At 40.3% G+C, this 18,415-nt stretch overlaps 1 protein-coding gene across 1 annotated transcript in view; it reads right to left on the reverse strand.

The window, feature by feature from the left end:
* Positions 1-17,865, reverse strand: part of mrc2 (mannose receptor, C-type 2) — a 43,822-nt gene extending 25,957 nt beyond the window's left edge. The window contains exons 1-4 of the mRNA XM_088330964.1: positions 17,559-17,865; positions 6,795-7,205; positions 1,473-1,646; positions 111-275 (exon numbers count right to left, since the gene is read on the reverse strand). Coding sequence (XP_088187090.1) covers positions 111-275; positions 1,473-1,646; positions 6,795-7,205; positions 17,559-17,703 — 895 coding nt within the window. The 5' untranslated portion in view covers positions 17,704-17,865. The remainder of the gene's footprint in view (positions 1-110; positions 276-1,472; positions 1,647-6,794; positions 7,206-17,558) is intronic.
* Positions 17,866-18,415: the final 550 nt, after the last annotated feature.

Genomic DNA, 18,415 nt, shown 5'->3' on the forward strand with positions numbered 1-18,415 from the left:
GCGTGTAGAGTGATTGATGCTGGTATACTCACTACTGGTCATAAATGGATGAAGAGTTTTCAAATACTTCATGTTAATTTTCCATAAAGCGTCCAAAATCGAGAACTAACCATTAATGTATGTCTGCTCGTGCAGCTTGGTAACGCTGAGCAGGTCGGCTCCCTGCTGCTGGCAACTTATGCGGGCCTCGCTCCACGACAGGGAGGCCTGGAAATTGAACTGGTAGCAGCTGTCCGTCAGAGGGTCCGTGTCCCAGAAGGTCTCGCAGTTGCCCTCTAACCACACAAAACACTTTATGAAGTGAATGGAAGATGAAAATGAAAAAAGAGAAAACAAACAAACAGGGTTGGTCAGACGCAAAAAAAAAACCTGTCAAACCTATACCCTGTCAATATTTGTGTCACCCCAAAAATAACAAAAATAAACTAAGAATAGTTATAATGAAGATGGACAACTCAGATTTTAAATAGTGATAATAGTATTTTACAAGTCAGGTTCAAAGTTAACAGAAAGCCAATATCCAGAAAAGATTTTAATAAAGAGACATATGTGAATAAATGTGATATATATTAACTTATTATATATATTTACTAAGCCATTAATTGTTATTGGTTGGATAAAGTATCTCCAACTAAGTGATGAAACATTCAGAAAGAAAAAAAAAACACATGACAGAACAACCTGTTGAAAGATACAAAAAAAGTTTTTCTTAGTTTCTTTCTTTTTAAAAGAAATGTGTTGTTTATTATGTTAAAGATGTGTTGCATTTTGTTATTTCGTTATTATAGGATTAAGAAAAAGGAATCATAAAGAGTAAGCATTTTTTAAAATTCTGCTGTTCTTTATAGTCTTACCGATGAAATGTTGTGTTGCTTGTTGATTTTCAAAGTGACAGTGTGTATTATTTAGCGTCTCCTAGTGATAAAAGTGTAATCTTTAAAAAAACTGTATTGATTTAAATAAAGAGCATAAATACAAGAACTATCATGTAAACGTGCATTTTTGAATACTGGTAAATTTGTATTTATTTTACATAGCATGAGCCTCACTAAGATAAAGGTGACATAAATGTCCGCCATCTTACTGCTAAGGGTACCCAAACAAAAAATAACCTTGTTAAAGCCTGGGCAAAAATATACAATAAAAACAGCGCAGTTAGGTTACATTGAATCTTTGTAGTTGTATTCTTCCTTGTGCTTTTAAGCACTCATTTTCGGTTGCACCACACAATATAGCTGCATCTAGTGGTCAAGTAATACACACTGTCCCTTAAACATTAAAAAAAACATGTGGAATAAACCATTCAAACCTAATCAAAATACCTTTAAACAAATGACCAACTTGAGTTTAAAACAAACCTATGTCGAATTATATATTTAATAGTCATCCCCAGTGCAGCCTGAAAGACCGTTCCCTTCTGAAGACTTCTCCAAATGTTTTCAGAAAAAACGTTTGCTCCATTGTCAACTCACTATTGACAGGACAGAAGCCCCATCGCTCATCTTGGGCGTAGTCGTATGTTGTGGCACACCACAAGTGGCCATCCTCGCGCCCGACACTTGTGCAGTTGTGGAACCATTGGCCGTCGTACAGGAAAGGAAGGTGGCATGGGAGCCCGTTGGAGTTGCCCTGGATAGTGTAGATCTCTGAGGAGCACACCAACAAGAAAACGAGACGTCTACTTGAGCTGAAGAGTGCAGATGACTTAGCTGCAGATGTTACTCACACTGCAAATTGTCTCATTTACAATACTATGGAGGTAGATTTAGGCCAAAAGTTTTAAACCGATCTAATAAAAATGAATAAGTAAAAGTGAGGCAAAATATATTCTACCAGAAAAAAATGCAATTAAAGTGCATTTATATGAGCACCTGAAAACACCTGAGTTTCATTTGGAACATATTCATACCTGTCAACCTCCACGGCTCCATGCCCATACTAACTGTCGTATTTTCCCATACAAAATACAAATAATCGTACACCATATTTTTTTTTTTCAGAATGATACATGATGGGAAATCCCCAGGTGGCAGACAAATGCGCACAGTAGCATCAAACCGCTCGTTTCGTTTGCAACAAAAAAAACGATATCGAGATAGAGGCTTCCGCGGCAAACTCCTTTGACTTGATTGATTTGCCGATTCGTGATAGTCTCTCTCTGTCTCTCTCTCACACCCTTTCTCTCTCTCTCTCTCTCTTTCTCTCTCTCTCTGTCTCTCTCTCTCTCTCTCTCTCTCTCTCTCTCTCACTCACTATCACTTTTTTCTCTCTGTCTTTTGCTCTTGTTTTTCTTTATCCCTCTCTTGCTTTTTGCTCCTTTTTGCTTTTCAATATTTGCTCTCTCTCACTTTTCGCTCTCTCTTGCTTTTTGCTCTCTCTCTCTCGCTCTCTTTATTCTCTCTTTCTCTCTCTCTCTTGCTTTTGCTCTCTCTTACTCTCGCTGTTCTCTGTCTTTCTCTCACTTTCCCCTCTCGCTTACCCTCTCTCTCACTCGCGCTTTCACCTTGTCTCTCTCTCTCTCTCTCTCTCTCTCACCCTTCTCTCTTTCTCTCTGGTCTACTAGTCCTGCCCCTGAGAGAATGTTTGTTCTATCGTGGGGCCCCAGAGTTAAAAAAAGTTTTACACCCCTGATCTAGAGCATCGTGACAATCTTTGATGCCTTTGTCATCTGCTACCAGTGACCAAAGAGATCTGGATTAGGTATTTTCATTACTGTTTCCTCATATGAAAATTGTCATGCGTTGTACATAATTAGGAGTGAGCAAAAAAACATAAAATACGGGGAAATGTACATGTTTACAGGAATGCAATGTCTTTCACGCTTCCTTGCAATGTTAGTGGGCATTATGTTTTAAGTTATCAGGAAGATGTGATTTATAGCTAATTGGGGTTCACGTAGATGCTTTTAGGAGGATGGGAACAGACCATTTCGTTTTTGATTATTTCATACCGGGAAAATTCGCTTGTTACAAAAGCAATTCAAACTACAAATATGATCCGGGAACAAATTAAGCTAAAGTTAAGATGAGGTACCACTGAAGTTGTATTTGTAGTACATTACCATTCAAGATGATCATTTTTTTACAATTTCAAAATGTAATTTAAAACATTTCAAAACGTTTGCTTCCAATTTAACTCCAAACTTTATTGTCGTAACAAAAGAGAAATGCATTTGCGTAGGGGCAGGTTAAACTCATTAAATACAGTGGGACTTCGTTACTTCGCGGTTCGACGTTCGCGGATTCAGAGCTTCGCGGTCTGTAATGGTAAAAAAAAAAAAAATGTTTATTTGGTTTTTTTAAGGGGCGTCGCTACTTTTTGCGGGTATCCCCCTCAGCCGACGACCCTAGCACGGCGCGCCGTCCTCATTTCCCGGTGTTGTGCCCAAATTCGACTCCCATACAGAATCCTCCCCCCCTTGCGTGAACGCGCATTCTGCTGCGCTTCCGACAAAAGCGTTCGTATTCTATATAATGCGCTTATTGAAACCATGAAGCGAGCTAATTAAAATAATTGGGCGATCGTAGTCTATATATATAAAAAGTCACCAACGTCACGTCTCCCGCTCGGGCCGCGATGGCTCTACATGGCGCTACACGGCCCTCGATGGGGGGGAAAGGGGTAGGGGGGACCTGTGGGGACCCAGAAGTGGCAGCCGTGGGCTACCAGTACACTTAGTACGGCCAGAGTAAGTCGAAAGCCTTCCCGGCTTAGCATGGTGCTCGTGGCGCACGTTAAAGCTCGTGTTTGCTGACGGGATCTCAAAGACTATTATGCATTACGGCGGTGAAGCAGAAGCCGCACCAAAAACCGCGCGCCGGTGTTGTGCTCAAATCCGACTCCCGTACAAAATCCTCCCCCCCTCGCGTGAAAGCGCATTCTGCTGCGCTTCCGACAGGCTGTCGCAGTGTCGTGCGTATGCCCGAAAGTACCCGCGCCTCGGGTTAGGGGCTCGCTCGCGAATAAGAAGGATAAGCGGTGCAGATAATGAGATGAGATGAGATTTTTATTTTTATTTTTGAAGGGGCGCCGCTACTCCGCGGATTTTCACTTATCGCGGGTGGTTTTGGTCCCAATTAACCGCGATAACCGAGGTCTTTCTGTACAGCCAGCTGATCTGTAAGTGGAAGACTTTTAATTATGAATGCTCAAAAACATTAAAGGTATATCAGCAATTAAGCAAATACAGTACTTCTGAAGTTTAGCATTTCCTCCGAGACCTCTGTGTACACACATTTTTCTACACAAAGTGATAGGGAACACACTCGGTGGACTGAAAACTAGGGCAGACGCATTTGGTGAGAGCAAAGCTTTCCTTTGGGCTCTGACGTCGAATGGCATTCTTCCTGGTCTGAATAACATCCCGCTTGACCTCGTTCAAGTCTGACGCTGCAAAGTGTTTATGTTAACATGGGAGAAAGAAGAACACACGTTTGGTTTCAACTGAAAGATGTAATATGTGTTTACAAGTTCTATAAGCAGTAAGCTCTCCACTGAACTCCCCAGCTGTTGGAAATGCCCACAATTTGGATTCCTACAATATATATTATGTATATTTCATCAGGAATTTGTTTTGTCAATCCAGGCTACAAATCGCATTGAGTAAAAAATGCATGCATAAAATAATTCTAGACAAGACTGTAAAATATATAATATATATATAATTACCTTTGTATGGAAAAATTGTTATTCGAATTTTGTTTATTGACTTATTTGGGAATTTTGTTGCTGCTACTATTATTTCACTATTTCTTATTGCAGTATTGTCCTGATGCGCTTACAACATTAGCCAGTCTTCAAACATTATTAGTATATTAGTCTTTATTATGTTTTTATCCTGGAGTGCCTTGTGTAATTTAATCTTAAACAATGTTCCTTACATTGTTATGTCAGGACCAGAACGGAAACAGGACCCAATTGTGTGACCTTTACCACAAGTTTTATTGAAGGAAAGAGGAAGGACTGCGGCCACGATCCGGTGTTCGCTGGAAGCGGGAAGCAAGTCGCTCTCGTACTTGGATTGTGATCCGGACACGGAAGTAGATCTTCCGTAGCAAGTGATGGCTATGTAAGGGATGGGAAAACTGGTCGGTAGCCGGGACTGGGAGAGCAAGGCGTGGTCGAAAAGAGTCGTAAGCCACGACAGGAGAGTAGACGTAGTCGGGAATAAAAATGAGTCATAAGGTGGGACAGGAGAGCAGACGTGTTCAGGATCAAAACAGGTCGTGGCCGGAGACAAACGGGGGCAAAAACGGGACAGGCTGGAGTCAGGGTCGAAAAAGTCTTGCCTTGTACACATAGAGGTTTGCAGACGGACTGACAACAGGGAATTGACAGGACTGAGTTTAAATAGGGACAGGGAGCCAATCAAAGCCGGTGTCGGTTGGCACCAAATGAGCGGGCACAGGTGTTTCTCATCGGTAAACATGACATTATCAATGACAACAGAGACTATTTTAATCCTAATTGTATACAATGTGTAAAATAATGTAAATGTTATATCAACATTCCATATATATTTTATAAGTCACACTCAAGTCTAAGTGGAATATTTTTTTGAATGCTCTTGTGTTGTTCTGATGCGTAAGGCCTATGGAAACAAAGTAACGCATTATTGATAAAAATTTGAAACTCAAATGTTGTACAACGTGGTGCCTTACTTCGCAACTTACATATTTCAATGCTATTTTATCGGTACGGGTTACCCTCACGCTCAGGAAGGTTTAATGAAGCCTTAGTCTGCCAGCATCCGCTGATCACGTCTTCATAGTCCAGTAGGCATGTTTATATGGCCCTACAAAGTACAACTCAATACAGGTACGGTGGCACGAAGTCCGAGATTTTCTCACTTGCATATATACTCACATCTAAATTGTATTTACAACTATAAAATAATATAATGAAATCACAAGGTCATCCTGAATGCACACATTTGATTGTGTGTCACCAGTAGGTAGTGCGTGGGGAGGGCGCGTAGCTCATACAATAGCAACAAATCAACGGGAAATAAATGTGGCAAACTTAAGGACAAAATTTATAGTAAACATGTTCCGAATTTCTGGCTGTTTATTTGTAAAAAAAAATTGAAATAGAACCTGCATGAAAAAAGGTTTTCAGAAATGGAGGAGGAAAACTTTTAACGTTTTGAAGCCCAAGGATAATATGGATGAAGAGTGACTTGGCTAGGTGTTTGTTTGCAAGCTCTCAAGATTACATAAGATATATAAAGGGCTTATTGCTTCCACAGGTTGGTGAACATGTTTTCTTTTAAGCTGTTTTAGCTGGTCGACTTCAATGCGAGCATACAGTATACAGTAATTTGTACCTACTTAATGTATTTACTATCAGAGTTACACACTACTTTTACGTGTAACTCTGGTTTACGTCAGGAAACCAGGGGGTGAATAACGTAATTACTTTTCAATTGAGGAAACGAGTAACAGGTACTAATTATTTTTTTTGGTAATGCTCCCAACTCTGTCAATGACATTTAAAGGTGGGAGGCGGGATTTGAAAACTTAAGGCTAATTGTCACAGAGTAACACATTATTTGAGTGCATTTCTTAGACGCGCTCGAATAAACTCTTCTTTTGGAGGTTTGTTCCGTCCCGAAAAGCCTAAAATGAGTAAGATAAAAGCAGATAGGCGCAATGGAGAGTAAAGCGTAAGGGCTCTTTGAACTCAGTTGGACATTGTTAGCACATATTTGATGGAGAAAATATTTAGCTTTCAACTTTTTAAGAACACCTCAAACTAAGCACCCCACCTTTCTCTAATTGTAACAGTCTACTTACCGCGATAGGTTTTGGCACACAGGTCCTGTTTTTTGCCATGCACTCTCCATTTGGAACTGGACGTGGAGGGCGTGGTCGCGTTGGAGAATGACGGCCAGGGCAGGTAGTTGCTGAGGTCCTCCAGTACTCGGCTGCAGCTCCACGACCAGCGTACCTTAGGGGGCTGTCGGTCACACGTGTACACGCTCAGTGGGGTGCGCCCCGACCCGGAGGCGGCCGAGGCCGTGTCGTTGGCGGTTACGCCCAAGCACAGCGAGGAGCCCAGGTTGAAAAGGCGGCCCCGGGTCACCCACTTCCAGCGCTGGCTTTCCTCCCCGCAGGAGGTGGACAGAACAAGGGAGTGAGCACGCACCCCCAGGCACCCTCCTGTGCCCTCGTGGAAGAAGGCAAAGTCATCGGAGTCCAGCGGCTCTGCAAAGAGAAATCAATACGATGGATGTAAACATTCGTTGCGAACGGGTGGAAGGATCATTTGGCTAATTATCCAATGTGACACACATGGATGCAAACGCATCACTGCACAGACTTTCTGCAAAGTGTATACATCAGGGGTTGTTAATGTGGTGCATGGACGGGTGCACCATATATCCTCCAAAGAATATCAGACTAGGTCAGAAAATATCTCACCAGCAATAGGTCATCGTGATTTTCTAGTCTAGGAATTCATGTATTTGTATAGTCCTTAATCACAAGGAGTCTCAAAGGGATGCACAGACCACAGACTATTGCGAACCACAGATTATTATTACAACATTATCTGATCTAAAACCTACATGACGGCACAGAAAAGTAAAAAAAAAACTCAGCATGAGGAAAATTAAGATACCTTGAGATTGGACCGCAAATGAGTTAATCCCGCCTTCCGGGATGACCAGGCTGCAATAGATGTTGCATTAACAAACCCCCCAAAATTTAAAATGGAGTATAATATGCAATAAAAATAAAAAATGAAATAAAAGGGATGACCATGTTGAAATGGATGTAGTATTAACAAACAATACACTGACATGTCAACATTAAATATAGCTCATTCATAAGATATAGAATATGAGTGTGTTTTAAGCCTAGATTAAAACAGTACCACTGAGGTTGCAGATCAAAATCTCAGAGGGGAGTAGTATTTGTTTTTTTAATTGGCATGACAAATCATTAACATTATATTACATTATCTATAGGCATGATATATGGACTATAAGGCACACCTAAAACCCCAGAAATTTGAAAGTGCACCTTACAAGCTGGTGCGCCTTATATACCACATGATACAAACAGTAAGCTCGGCGGTACATATGGTCTTTAATGGTATGCGACGATGCGGATAATAATTGTCCAATAATAGATCAATTCGATGAGTATTGCTGACTGAAATGCAAAACATTCTATGCAGATGGGACCAAGCCCGTGTTATGGACTTTATACATTATCACTAGACTACCAATGGTTATCTCATTGTTACACTATTTTTAGAGTGCCAGGAACACTGATCTTCATAGTGCTTTCTGACCGGTTAACCAATGAATGTTAGAGAATGGACAGGACAAAGTCTTTCAACTAAATACTATACAAGCTCTTCAATGTACACATGCATATTAAACAGAGAAGTTTTTACGCACAGGTTGAGAAGTGGAGGGACTGGTTAATCAGAACGCAAGAAGCACCATAGAAAATAGTTTAGTAGTTGGATAAGCTAAAATAGTGTAGTGGTAATGTGTCAGCACTCTTACTGCCACTATTCAGGTTCGATTCCCATCAGGCTATAATCAATGTTATGCATTTAAAGTTAGCAAAACGTGTTTAGCATTGAATTAATCTGGGCCTGAACACGTGGAAACACTTATTAGTTTAGTTCTAATCGCATGCCTTATGTATGAAAAATATATAACATAAGATTATATTTTGGTGGTCTTAAAGTGCTGTAAATATGCTATATTAAATGATAAAAGCGGTTAACCTTTCATGGTCTCGCTACTTTACAAATTTTCATCATAACACTAAATAACTTTTCCCGTGCGTGTTTCTTATCAAAACTTTGAAAACTCTTTCTGTGTACCGTGTCCCGTGTCTTTTTCTAACAAAAGAGGATTGTGTGCTCCTTACATACAGTTTTTCACCAATTACAGGTTCTTTAAGGAATGTAACCCCTGCGATAAGGGTTCATTGTATATGTAACTGTCAAGTGTCCTTTAATGCGGACAATATTTTAATGTTGAATGAGCCTATTTTAGTGCTTCTCCGACTAGTCACAACTAACACAATTAAGAAAGAGCAGCAACATAGAAATCACATCATATTAGTAATTTCGGAAAGGCATATAAACAACCAGGGACCCTTAACACTTATTTATCGATTGACGTTTTGTATTTTTCCTTCCGTCCATCCAAATAAAAGGCTAAAATAATTATAAAATCAACAACTTTATGAATAAATTAATAAAACAGAAGGAAAATAACAGGGCTAACAGGAAAAATCTGCAGCTTATTTTGGTCCCCTGCCCTTGACAATCTAAAAACTTTTCACAATAATTCATTCAGGAAACAAAATTCTTATACGATACATGTAAAAAAATAATCACATCTTGTAAACGAATCAGCATATTCCTTAATATGAAATCAAATAAAAGATGTAAAGATTATAATTTCTTATCACGCCATCTGATTCAACACAGTCAAACCCAAAGTTAGACAAAAACAATTTTTGATATATGGATATAACGTTTTTCCCTTCAGTCATTCTTTCGTCTTACTTTGCCATTTCTTGATTTCAAAACATGTCTCATTTTTGTCTCAATTTTAATCTCATCAGTAAGTATCAGGCCCTGGGAATGATTTCAGTAAGATAAATCACCATTAGATGAAGGGAGAGGCTTTGATCAGATTTTTGTCCACACATAGAGGAAGGCCAACCCTCATACTGTTTCTTCCTTTTTGCGGCAAATGTATGTGTGTGTCGGCGGCCTCATATCGTGAGTAGACATAGGGAAGCAGTGTCCTGAGAGTGGTGAGATATGGACAAATATCACTAGACAGTTAACTCCTCAACAGAGCTTCTTCCTTTCAAAAAAATGACAAAGTCCAATTGTCATAGTCTGCTCAGAGGAGGATGATGTTTCTTGCACGTCCACAGGAACGTGATTGACATGGTGATCGAAATCATGCGATCACGTCCCCGGAAACATCGGGCGCCGAAGAGTTCCTACAAAGTCCATGCATGGGTCATGCATAGTTAATGTATCAGTTCAGTGTCCTTGCAAAAAAATGATATTTTGCAAGCAAAGTGTCTTTTTGTTTACGGAAAGAATTGTTTACATATTAGGGGTATCACAAATGAAAAGAAGCACCAAAGTGAAAGTTCTGCTTCAAAGGCATCCTTTCACAAAAAGCTGTTTTTCTTCGATTCTTTCTTGGAAACAAGTATTTGTAAGAAAACAATGTTCAACTGTTGTTTGCAAAAGAAAGGTAAAAGCTAGAAACATACTTTTTTCTCATGAAAGATGAGGGATGAAGCTTTCTTTTGATATGTTCTTTTCTTATACAGTGTAGCTAACAAACCAAATGTTTTGTAGGCCTTCAAAAAGAGACAAAACAACAAAATTGGCTGGCGCAGGTTATTCCAATTTGAAAAAAACGCCTTGCACTGACTGTGTTCGTAATAAAGCTTCTAAAAGGTTGGGGGACCCCTGGTATGCATCCTAATGTCTCCTCCAATAGGCCATTTGATAGAACGTCACTTTTGAACTTAATGCCCTTTGTTTCACAATATGCTGTCTCTAAGCAAAGCTCAAATCCATCTCTACTCTCTTTTTTTCTATTTACGATTCTGGTTTTGGCAGAGTTGAGGCCATCGTGTCAACTTGGCTGTGTCCAAGTGTTGGCAGAAAAGACAGAAAAAATAAGGGTCTTAAAATGCAAAAAATATCATACTCGTAAGACGAAAAATGCAGAAAAGCAGCACGCAGCATCTGAGGGTGAAAAAAGACAACCAAAGTATGACCCTCAGCATTCCGAGCCAGCAGGCTCCTGCGAGAGGCCAGGAAGTGAGGATGCATGGGAACCATCAGCACTGAACCACTTACTCGGTTGTAACACATTCCGCACTGAACTTCCCCAAATTAGCTCCCTCTCAAGACAATAAAGTGGCACCGTGAAAACAGCCTGCAATCTTTAGGGGAACCCTGCAACATGCTCCTTCAAATGGGCTCACTTTTCTTTCATCTTTGGTCATTTAAATTTAATGTCACATGGAACCATTTCAGGATGACTTAAAAAGAGGTAAGTTGGGGCATTAAAAAATTCAGCCCGACGCAGCCCTCGGGTACAGGAGCCCGAACCTGCCTGAACACGACTGATAAACTTGATTTGAGGGACTGAGCCTGAAGTAAACCCGAAGCTTTACTTCGGTGCCAAAATGTGCGTTTTGGCTAAAGTATGCAGCTTTGGGTTTACTTTATGTCCAAAGACTGTTAGTAATGTTTTTCTACAGATCATTTTACTACGCTTTCTTATTTTTAATCGCTACCTCAGTGGACAAGAACGTCTGAAATCACTTATGTTCTTCTTTAAACAATGAAGCTTTTTTTTTCTATTTAAGGGACACTGTGTAATATTTGACATTAGAGGTAGCTGTATTGTGTAGTGCAACCAAAAACGGATACTACAAAGCTCAAAGAAGATAACAAATTAAGGAGAATGAAAGTGACCGATCCTCACCGATTTTCTTTGTTTGCCCAGGCTTTCACAAGGTTTTTGGGGATTACCTGTAGCAGCAAGATGGCGGGCACAAGTGAGCCTCGTGCTATGTAATTTCTTCACTTCAATTCTACAGTTTTTCAAGTAAACAACGTAAACGTATTGGTCTAATGAAACAGATCGGTTCATGTAACATTTTCCAAATGTTTTTGTTAAAAAACTCCAAATGATAAGGCAAAATAAAACAATGCAACTTCTCAACTTGATCATTTCTGTCTCTCTCTGCAAAAGCTCACTGTGATTTCGAAATAATGTCAGTGCGCCCAGCACAACACTGACCGCATAGTTCTTTTTTTGTATTTTAAACTTGCATTGTGTTTTGAGTTGGACAACTATTCCTTATTGACAGGATTTGGGGAATAGAGGTCACAATTTTAGAAATACATAAATAGACCGGCTTTGTTAATTAATTGCTATGAGTCACTGCATTTGTACGGCAGCCTCGCTTGACCGGGGCCTACTAAAGGAATGACTGAGGAGCTTAAGATCGGCCTCTCCCCACCGCCTCAGCTTCCGACCTCCGACATCACTCCCGCGTCTCGTCACACTTTTCTGTTTTAGACGGTCATTCCCGTCGTTCTAGAGACACCCCGCGTCGACCGCAGCAGGAAAGCGTTACCGCAGGGGCCCAGCAGGGGTCCGGCAGGGGCCCAGCAGGGGCCCCATTTGTATTGTGAGGATGGCATGTGGCTGAGTGCAGCGCCAGGCCGCAGTTGGTTTAGCTCTCAGTTACAATTAAAATTCAGATCCAAAACCTCCTTTAACCACAAAAACACGGTGCTACACTTTAGGACGCCAATACATTTTTTCCCTGCTGATTGTGAAAATTCAGGTCCCAAATACTGTAGATTATGTTAGATACCAACTACAGACCTGGCTATCTAAGTTAAGACATAGCAATGTTTTTTTCACAAGTTTCAAAAGACACTTTTTAATATTTGACCACTATATGTTGCTGTATTGTGTATTGCAACTGATCGAGAGTGCTACAAAGCACGAGGAAGTATACTAACTATAAATACTCAAACCCTTTTTTTGCCCAGCCTTTGGCAAGTTTCTTTTTTGGGGGGCTATCTGTAGCAGCAAGATGGCCAGTAAACATGTCAGCTTCACTAGATGAGGCTTATGTTATGTAAATGAACATTTCTAGACCTAAGAGTAATTAAAGAAAACCACAATTGTATGACATTTCAAGTATTTTTGCTCATTATTTAAATCAATATAATTTTTTTAAAATATTTAAGGATTTTTTAACAATAGTAAGTGTTAACAATTGTGTTAAAAAATACACAATATCCCTTTAAAGAAACTGTATGGAATTTGAAAATGTTTTACGCTCTGCTGCCATCTCCTGGCTTGTGTCATCATTGCAACCTTTGTTAAGGTCCTTGTGATGCATGTGCAAGTACGTGCATTTATTAGATGCGCTGGATGAGCAGGAAGTCATTTCACCCTTCCTTATACCTAATGTGTCCCAAAGAACAGCTTTGCTGAAAGTAAGATGAAATGTAGTTAGGTGAGAGAGAAAAAAGATAAGGGCTCTTTGAACTCAGTTGGGCATTGTTAAAGATACTTAATAAAGAAGAAGTTAAATTCAAGGCTTTTTAAGACTTTTTAATGCCTTTTGAAATCAAATTTTAAGACAAGAAACCCACATTTGAAACCAACAAACCAAATATCACCACATGAATTACAGGCAATTTTAAACAAATGTTTATTTTTCATTTGTTGTTTAAATCACATTTTGGACTATTTTAGACTAAGTTAGGACTATTTTTTGACTAAGTTTTAGACATGGAAAACAATAAATAAAAAGGATGTTTTACAGTACATCATGGATCCTCAGTCAAAACTGTCAGACAACTACTAATTCCATAGAACTCTTCTGCTACATTGATGAGCATATTTATCATCTCATCTCATCTCATCAGCCGTACCGCTTATCCTCATTAGGGTCGCGGGGATCCCAGCCATCTCCGGGCAGTGGGTAGGGGACACCCTGAACTGGTTGCCAGCCAATCGCAGGGCACACGGGGACAGACAACTCAATCGCTCATTCACACCTAGGGACAATTTGGACTGGCCATATTTATCATGAATCATTTTTATTAAAGGTTTTCAGTTCTGACAAATATAATATTATGTTTTCCCATGTTTAAGACTTCTGAAAATTGGAGTTAAGACATTTTATCGCCAACTGAGGCCTTATTTTTTTTAATTATGATTCTGATGCTTATCAAGACTTTTCAAGGATCCGCGGGAACCCTGTCTTGGGAGATGTGGAACCAAATGGGAAGGAAGAAGTCTAAAGCTGAGCCCCTATAAACTAACTGGATGGACTAATGGATGGATGGATAATGAAATGAAATGAAACGAAATGAAATGAAATGAAATGATCTGCATTTATATAGCGCTTTTCAAGTCAATGACTTCCCAAAGCGCTTTACAATGTGCTCCACATTTCCCAATAGCGGCCTTGCAGCCATGTAAGGCGCTAACCTGCTTATTGGGGGTATTAGGGGTTCAGTGTCTTACCCAAGGACACTTCGACATCCCTTGATCCCAAGACGAGCGCTCTAACTCCAACGCTACTGCCGCCCCCAATGGATGGATGGATGGATGGATGGATGGATGGATGGATGGATGGATGGATGGATGGATGGATGGATGGATGGATGGATGAATTAACGGGAGGACAGACTAATGCCCGAATGGATCGTCCATTCATTCTTTTTCGAAACCTTTGTTCGAGAGCATTCTCCATTGGGGCCCCTATACTGTGGAATGCTCTGAGATTCGGTCTGCAACCTCAGTGGAACTGTTTAAATCTAGGCTCAAAACACACTTCTATTCTATAGCTTATGAATGACCTATATTACATGTTGACAATATCGGTGTATTATTTGTTATTGCAACATCTATCGAAGCCTGGTCATCCTGGAAGGGGGATTACCTCATGTGCGGTTCCTTCTCAAGGTTTCTTCATTTTCCTCATGCAGAAGATTTTTGCGTTTTTCCTTGCCCTCGTGTAGGTTTTAGATCAGAGGATGGTGTAAGAATAATGGTTTGCAATAATCTGTAGTCTGTGCAGCCCTTTGAGACTCTTTGTGATTGAGGGCTATACAAATAAACATCATTTGACTTGACTTGACAAGGGTCACAGTAGTGCTGAAGCCCATCGCAGCCGACATCAGGCAGTGTGCAGGGGACACTGTGAACTGGTTGCCAGCCAATCACAGGGCACACAGAGACAGACATTCTAAACGCGCTCTCATTCAAAGCTAGGGACAAGTTGGACTCATCATTCAATCTCCATGCATATTTTGGTTATGTGGGAGTAAAATCCAGGCAGACACAAGGAGAACATGCAAACTCCATTAAGGGAGGCCCGTAGTTGGAATTGAATCCGGGACGTCTAAACTGTGAGGAATTTTGAAACATTTTATTTTTTGGTTGCAAAAAAAAACTATCAGAGAAATTGTGTATTATTGAGCGCCTCCTAGAGGTAAAGGTGCTTGGATTGATTCCCTAGGCCTGCGAAACAGCCTACAACGTCACTGCCGCTGTGAAATTTGCTCATCGTTTGGAGTTGAGTATGGATCAGATTGTAATGTGAAAACTTACGGATCGATTTGGTGCCCCAATAAAGTCATCGATCACTCACGAGCAGCTTGTTCACGGAACCAGAAGTTGAGGTCACATCTGTCCGCAGGGTATTTGGGCGCAAAAGGGGAGGGGCCTCAAAATGACAAGTCACTATACCTTGTCACGCTACAGTCTGACTCAGAACCCCACAAAAAATGTCGATGTTTTTTCTTGTGTTTCTACAGGGAAGAAGCCCAGACAAAGTGCTTTTTTTTTCTCAAAGGCACCAAAGATTAAATTAGATCAACTGACCAAGACATCCGTGAGTGGAAAAATATAGAAAAATAAAGTGACTTAATATTTCAACAAAATAATTATTCAACTTCCTGTCCTGTTGAAACTGTTATTAGAGGGGCATTGTGTAATATACTATATTCGACCAGTAGATGTTGCTGTATTGTGTCATGTAAACAAAAAAGACAGAATATTAGTAATACAGTACCTACTGTTCTTCTTTGTGTATGTCAGAACGACTGTTTTGTACCGCCACCAAGTGGCAGTAGATGGCATTTTATAAAAGGCCCTTATTCAATTAACCAATGTTCTTTTTTGTCATCTCATCAGCTGCACCGCTTATCCTCAGTAGGGTCGCGGGGATGCTGGAGTCCATCCCATCAATCATCGGGCAATGGGCAGGGGACACCCTGGACTGGTTGCCAGCCAATCGCATTGTTCTTTTTTGTATTATAATGAATTGTTTTTGACCAAACTGACAAGAAAATAAACATGGAATAAAATGCCTTTAAATAATAACTTTTATAGGAGGCAGAAACATGACTAGAAGATAACTGGTAAGCTCATGTACAATGATGATCAAGACTCTAGTTAGTGGACAAAATGTTTAATATACCTAGTTTATACTTATATGTTTTCCTTTATAGATCATTTTAAATTGCGTATGTCCTTTAAATTGTTTTATAAGAGGAAAACAAAAAAAAAACGATCTTGTCTTGCTCATTTCGGCTTTAATCCTGATCGTCTAGGTCACTGGTCGCAGACGACAACGTCATTGAATATTGCTAATTTTCTCGAGGTATTCTACTTAGTCTGTATAGTTGTGAGTAAATAGCAGTGGTGGGTCGTCAAGGCTTGCAAGGCCTTCTCTGCTGGTCTAAAAAATTATCCAAAACATGTGATGGTAATTATAGTTTGGCCATGAATAATTTAAAATAATTCCAAATTTACAGTTTCCTTCCATTGCTTCTCCCCTAATTGCCTGCTTTCATATTCAAGCATTTACTGTATCCAATCACATTCCAGCCATTTCTTGTTGCCAGAGTCAGCAATCTGCCTGGAGGCCTTCACAAAGACTTCTGAAGGCCTTAAAACATAACATCAACTGTTAGCTTATCTAATCAGATTTCACTTTGGGGGGACCAGCGCCCGCTAGCAAAAAGAAGGTCTACGGTTGGCTGGAGGGATGGAACGGAAATATCACAACGGAAACATGAAGGAAAAATGCTTCTGTTGGATGGACTTTTCAGCCCTAAATCAAATAAAAACTTATGCTAAGAATACGACAGGACATGCTCGACTCTTAGCATCAGCTTCGGCGATAGAAATTTACTTCTTGACGGAACCTAAATGCGCAACTAGTGTGTACGACAGAATAACTGAAATCTTCTTGAAGAAAGAGAGGTGGATGGATTTTGTGCACAAATAAAACTATTTTTGGTGAGTAGAATGTGGCTGTATTCCTAGATAATATTGCAATTTGATTGAGGTATGATGAATGCTCTTTTCATATGCGTTTATATTCTGTAGCTGCAGTAAATGTCAAATTAAAATGTAATTGAGGGTTAAATTGATTAAGCCTACTAAAGGTCTAGGTGTGAAATACATGGCTCACCACTTTTTAATTCAAACAGACAAATATATAAACCATTTCATATTTCAGTGTTGTTTCACTGCATCAGGCGTCAATTCTAGACTGTTTTTCGTGATTGCTTCACTGAAACATTCTTAGTAAAACAATGACAATACAACGAATACAGTACATCCAATTGGACATCATTTCGAAATACTCATTTTGCGCGTTTAGACCGATTTAAAAACCCATCACCATCGTAGGAAATGCTCACCGGATTAACAGCTATACGGTTTCACATCCAAGGAGCAAAAACGCTCCAACGCATTCACACCACCTCCCCCTTTTTCCTCCACCCCCACTCCTTTCTTGAAGCACATCTGGTTCCACTCACTCTTGGACTTTTTTGGTTCGTGGCAAAGCAAAAGCAGCAAATCTACTTAAATTGTTTTCCTCTCCAAAACATATTCTCGTGCAAGAAAAGGGAACCCACTCCATCAGCGTGCATTCATCCCGAGACGTGAGAATGACACGTGGAACAAATAAAAAGTAAAAAAAAAATCTCACCGGGTGCACTCCACGTCACGTCCACGTTGAGCAGCAACAGCAACAACAGTGAATACAAATTGCCCCATCGTACTAAGTGATGGCGACCAGTCCATTTTGTTGCTTTCGTTGTTGAAACTCGCCGCTGCTCGCCGTTGCCGTGCATGCTCTCAGCTGCAAGCCCCACGCGCGCGCACGGACGCACGCTCACCCACGCGCGTAAGAAAAGGTGCAGGAACGCGGAGGCTCGCACGAGTTCCAAAAATGTCACACGAAGGTTCCACTCAATCTTTTGAAGCGTCTGCTGCTCTTACACCAGCAAATGAATGGAGCGTCAACAGTAGATGCGTGTGTGCGTGAGTTCCTGCGTGCACGCGTGTGTTTGGCTGTCCGTCTCCCAAATAACGCCCGGGGACCTCTAGTGGCCGCATTGAAAAACCGCAACTCCCAAACCATTCATATGGTACATTGTCTTTTAGATCAGTTTTTACTCAACTGATGGGTCAGGTCCCAAAAGTGGGTCACGGACCCGTTTTCAGTAGGTCGCAGGCCTTTTTAAAAAGTGAGTTAGAAACGAATAAATCAAGGGATAATTCGAAAATTATTAAGGAAACGCATTGCAGTAAATATCTAAACATAGAACTAATCATCAAATTTGGAAAAAAAATGCTTTGTTATTCCCTGTTTCATTAAAGTTTTGTATTAAAAGACGTCTGAGACGTCACGGCGAGTGCTGATAGCCAGTCTTTCGTCGTTGCTCACAGTGAGCAGAACATGCAAGAACCAGAAAACGGCTCGAGATGTCGTTAGTCTCACGCACTTTCTGGACTAATTTTTACATATTGCCTATGTGTTTTTTAAGTGATGTTCACAATGTT

This window comes from Urocampus carinirostris, chromosome 1 (genome assembly GCF_059441175.1).
Source record: "Urocampus carinirostris isolate Australia breed hairy pipefish chromosome 1, RoL_Ucar_1.0, whole genome shotgun sequence".
NCBI lineage: Eukaryota > Metazoa > Chordata > Actinopteri > Syngnathiformes > Syngnathidae > Urocampus > Urocampus carinirostris.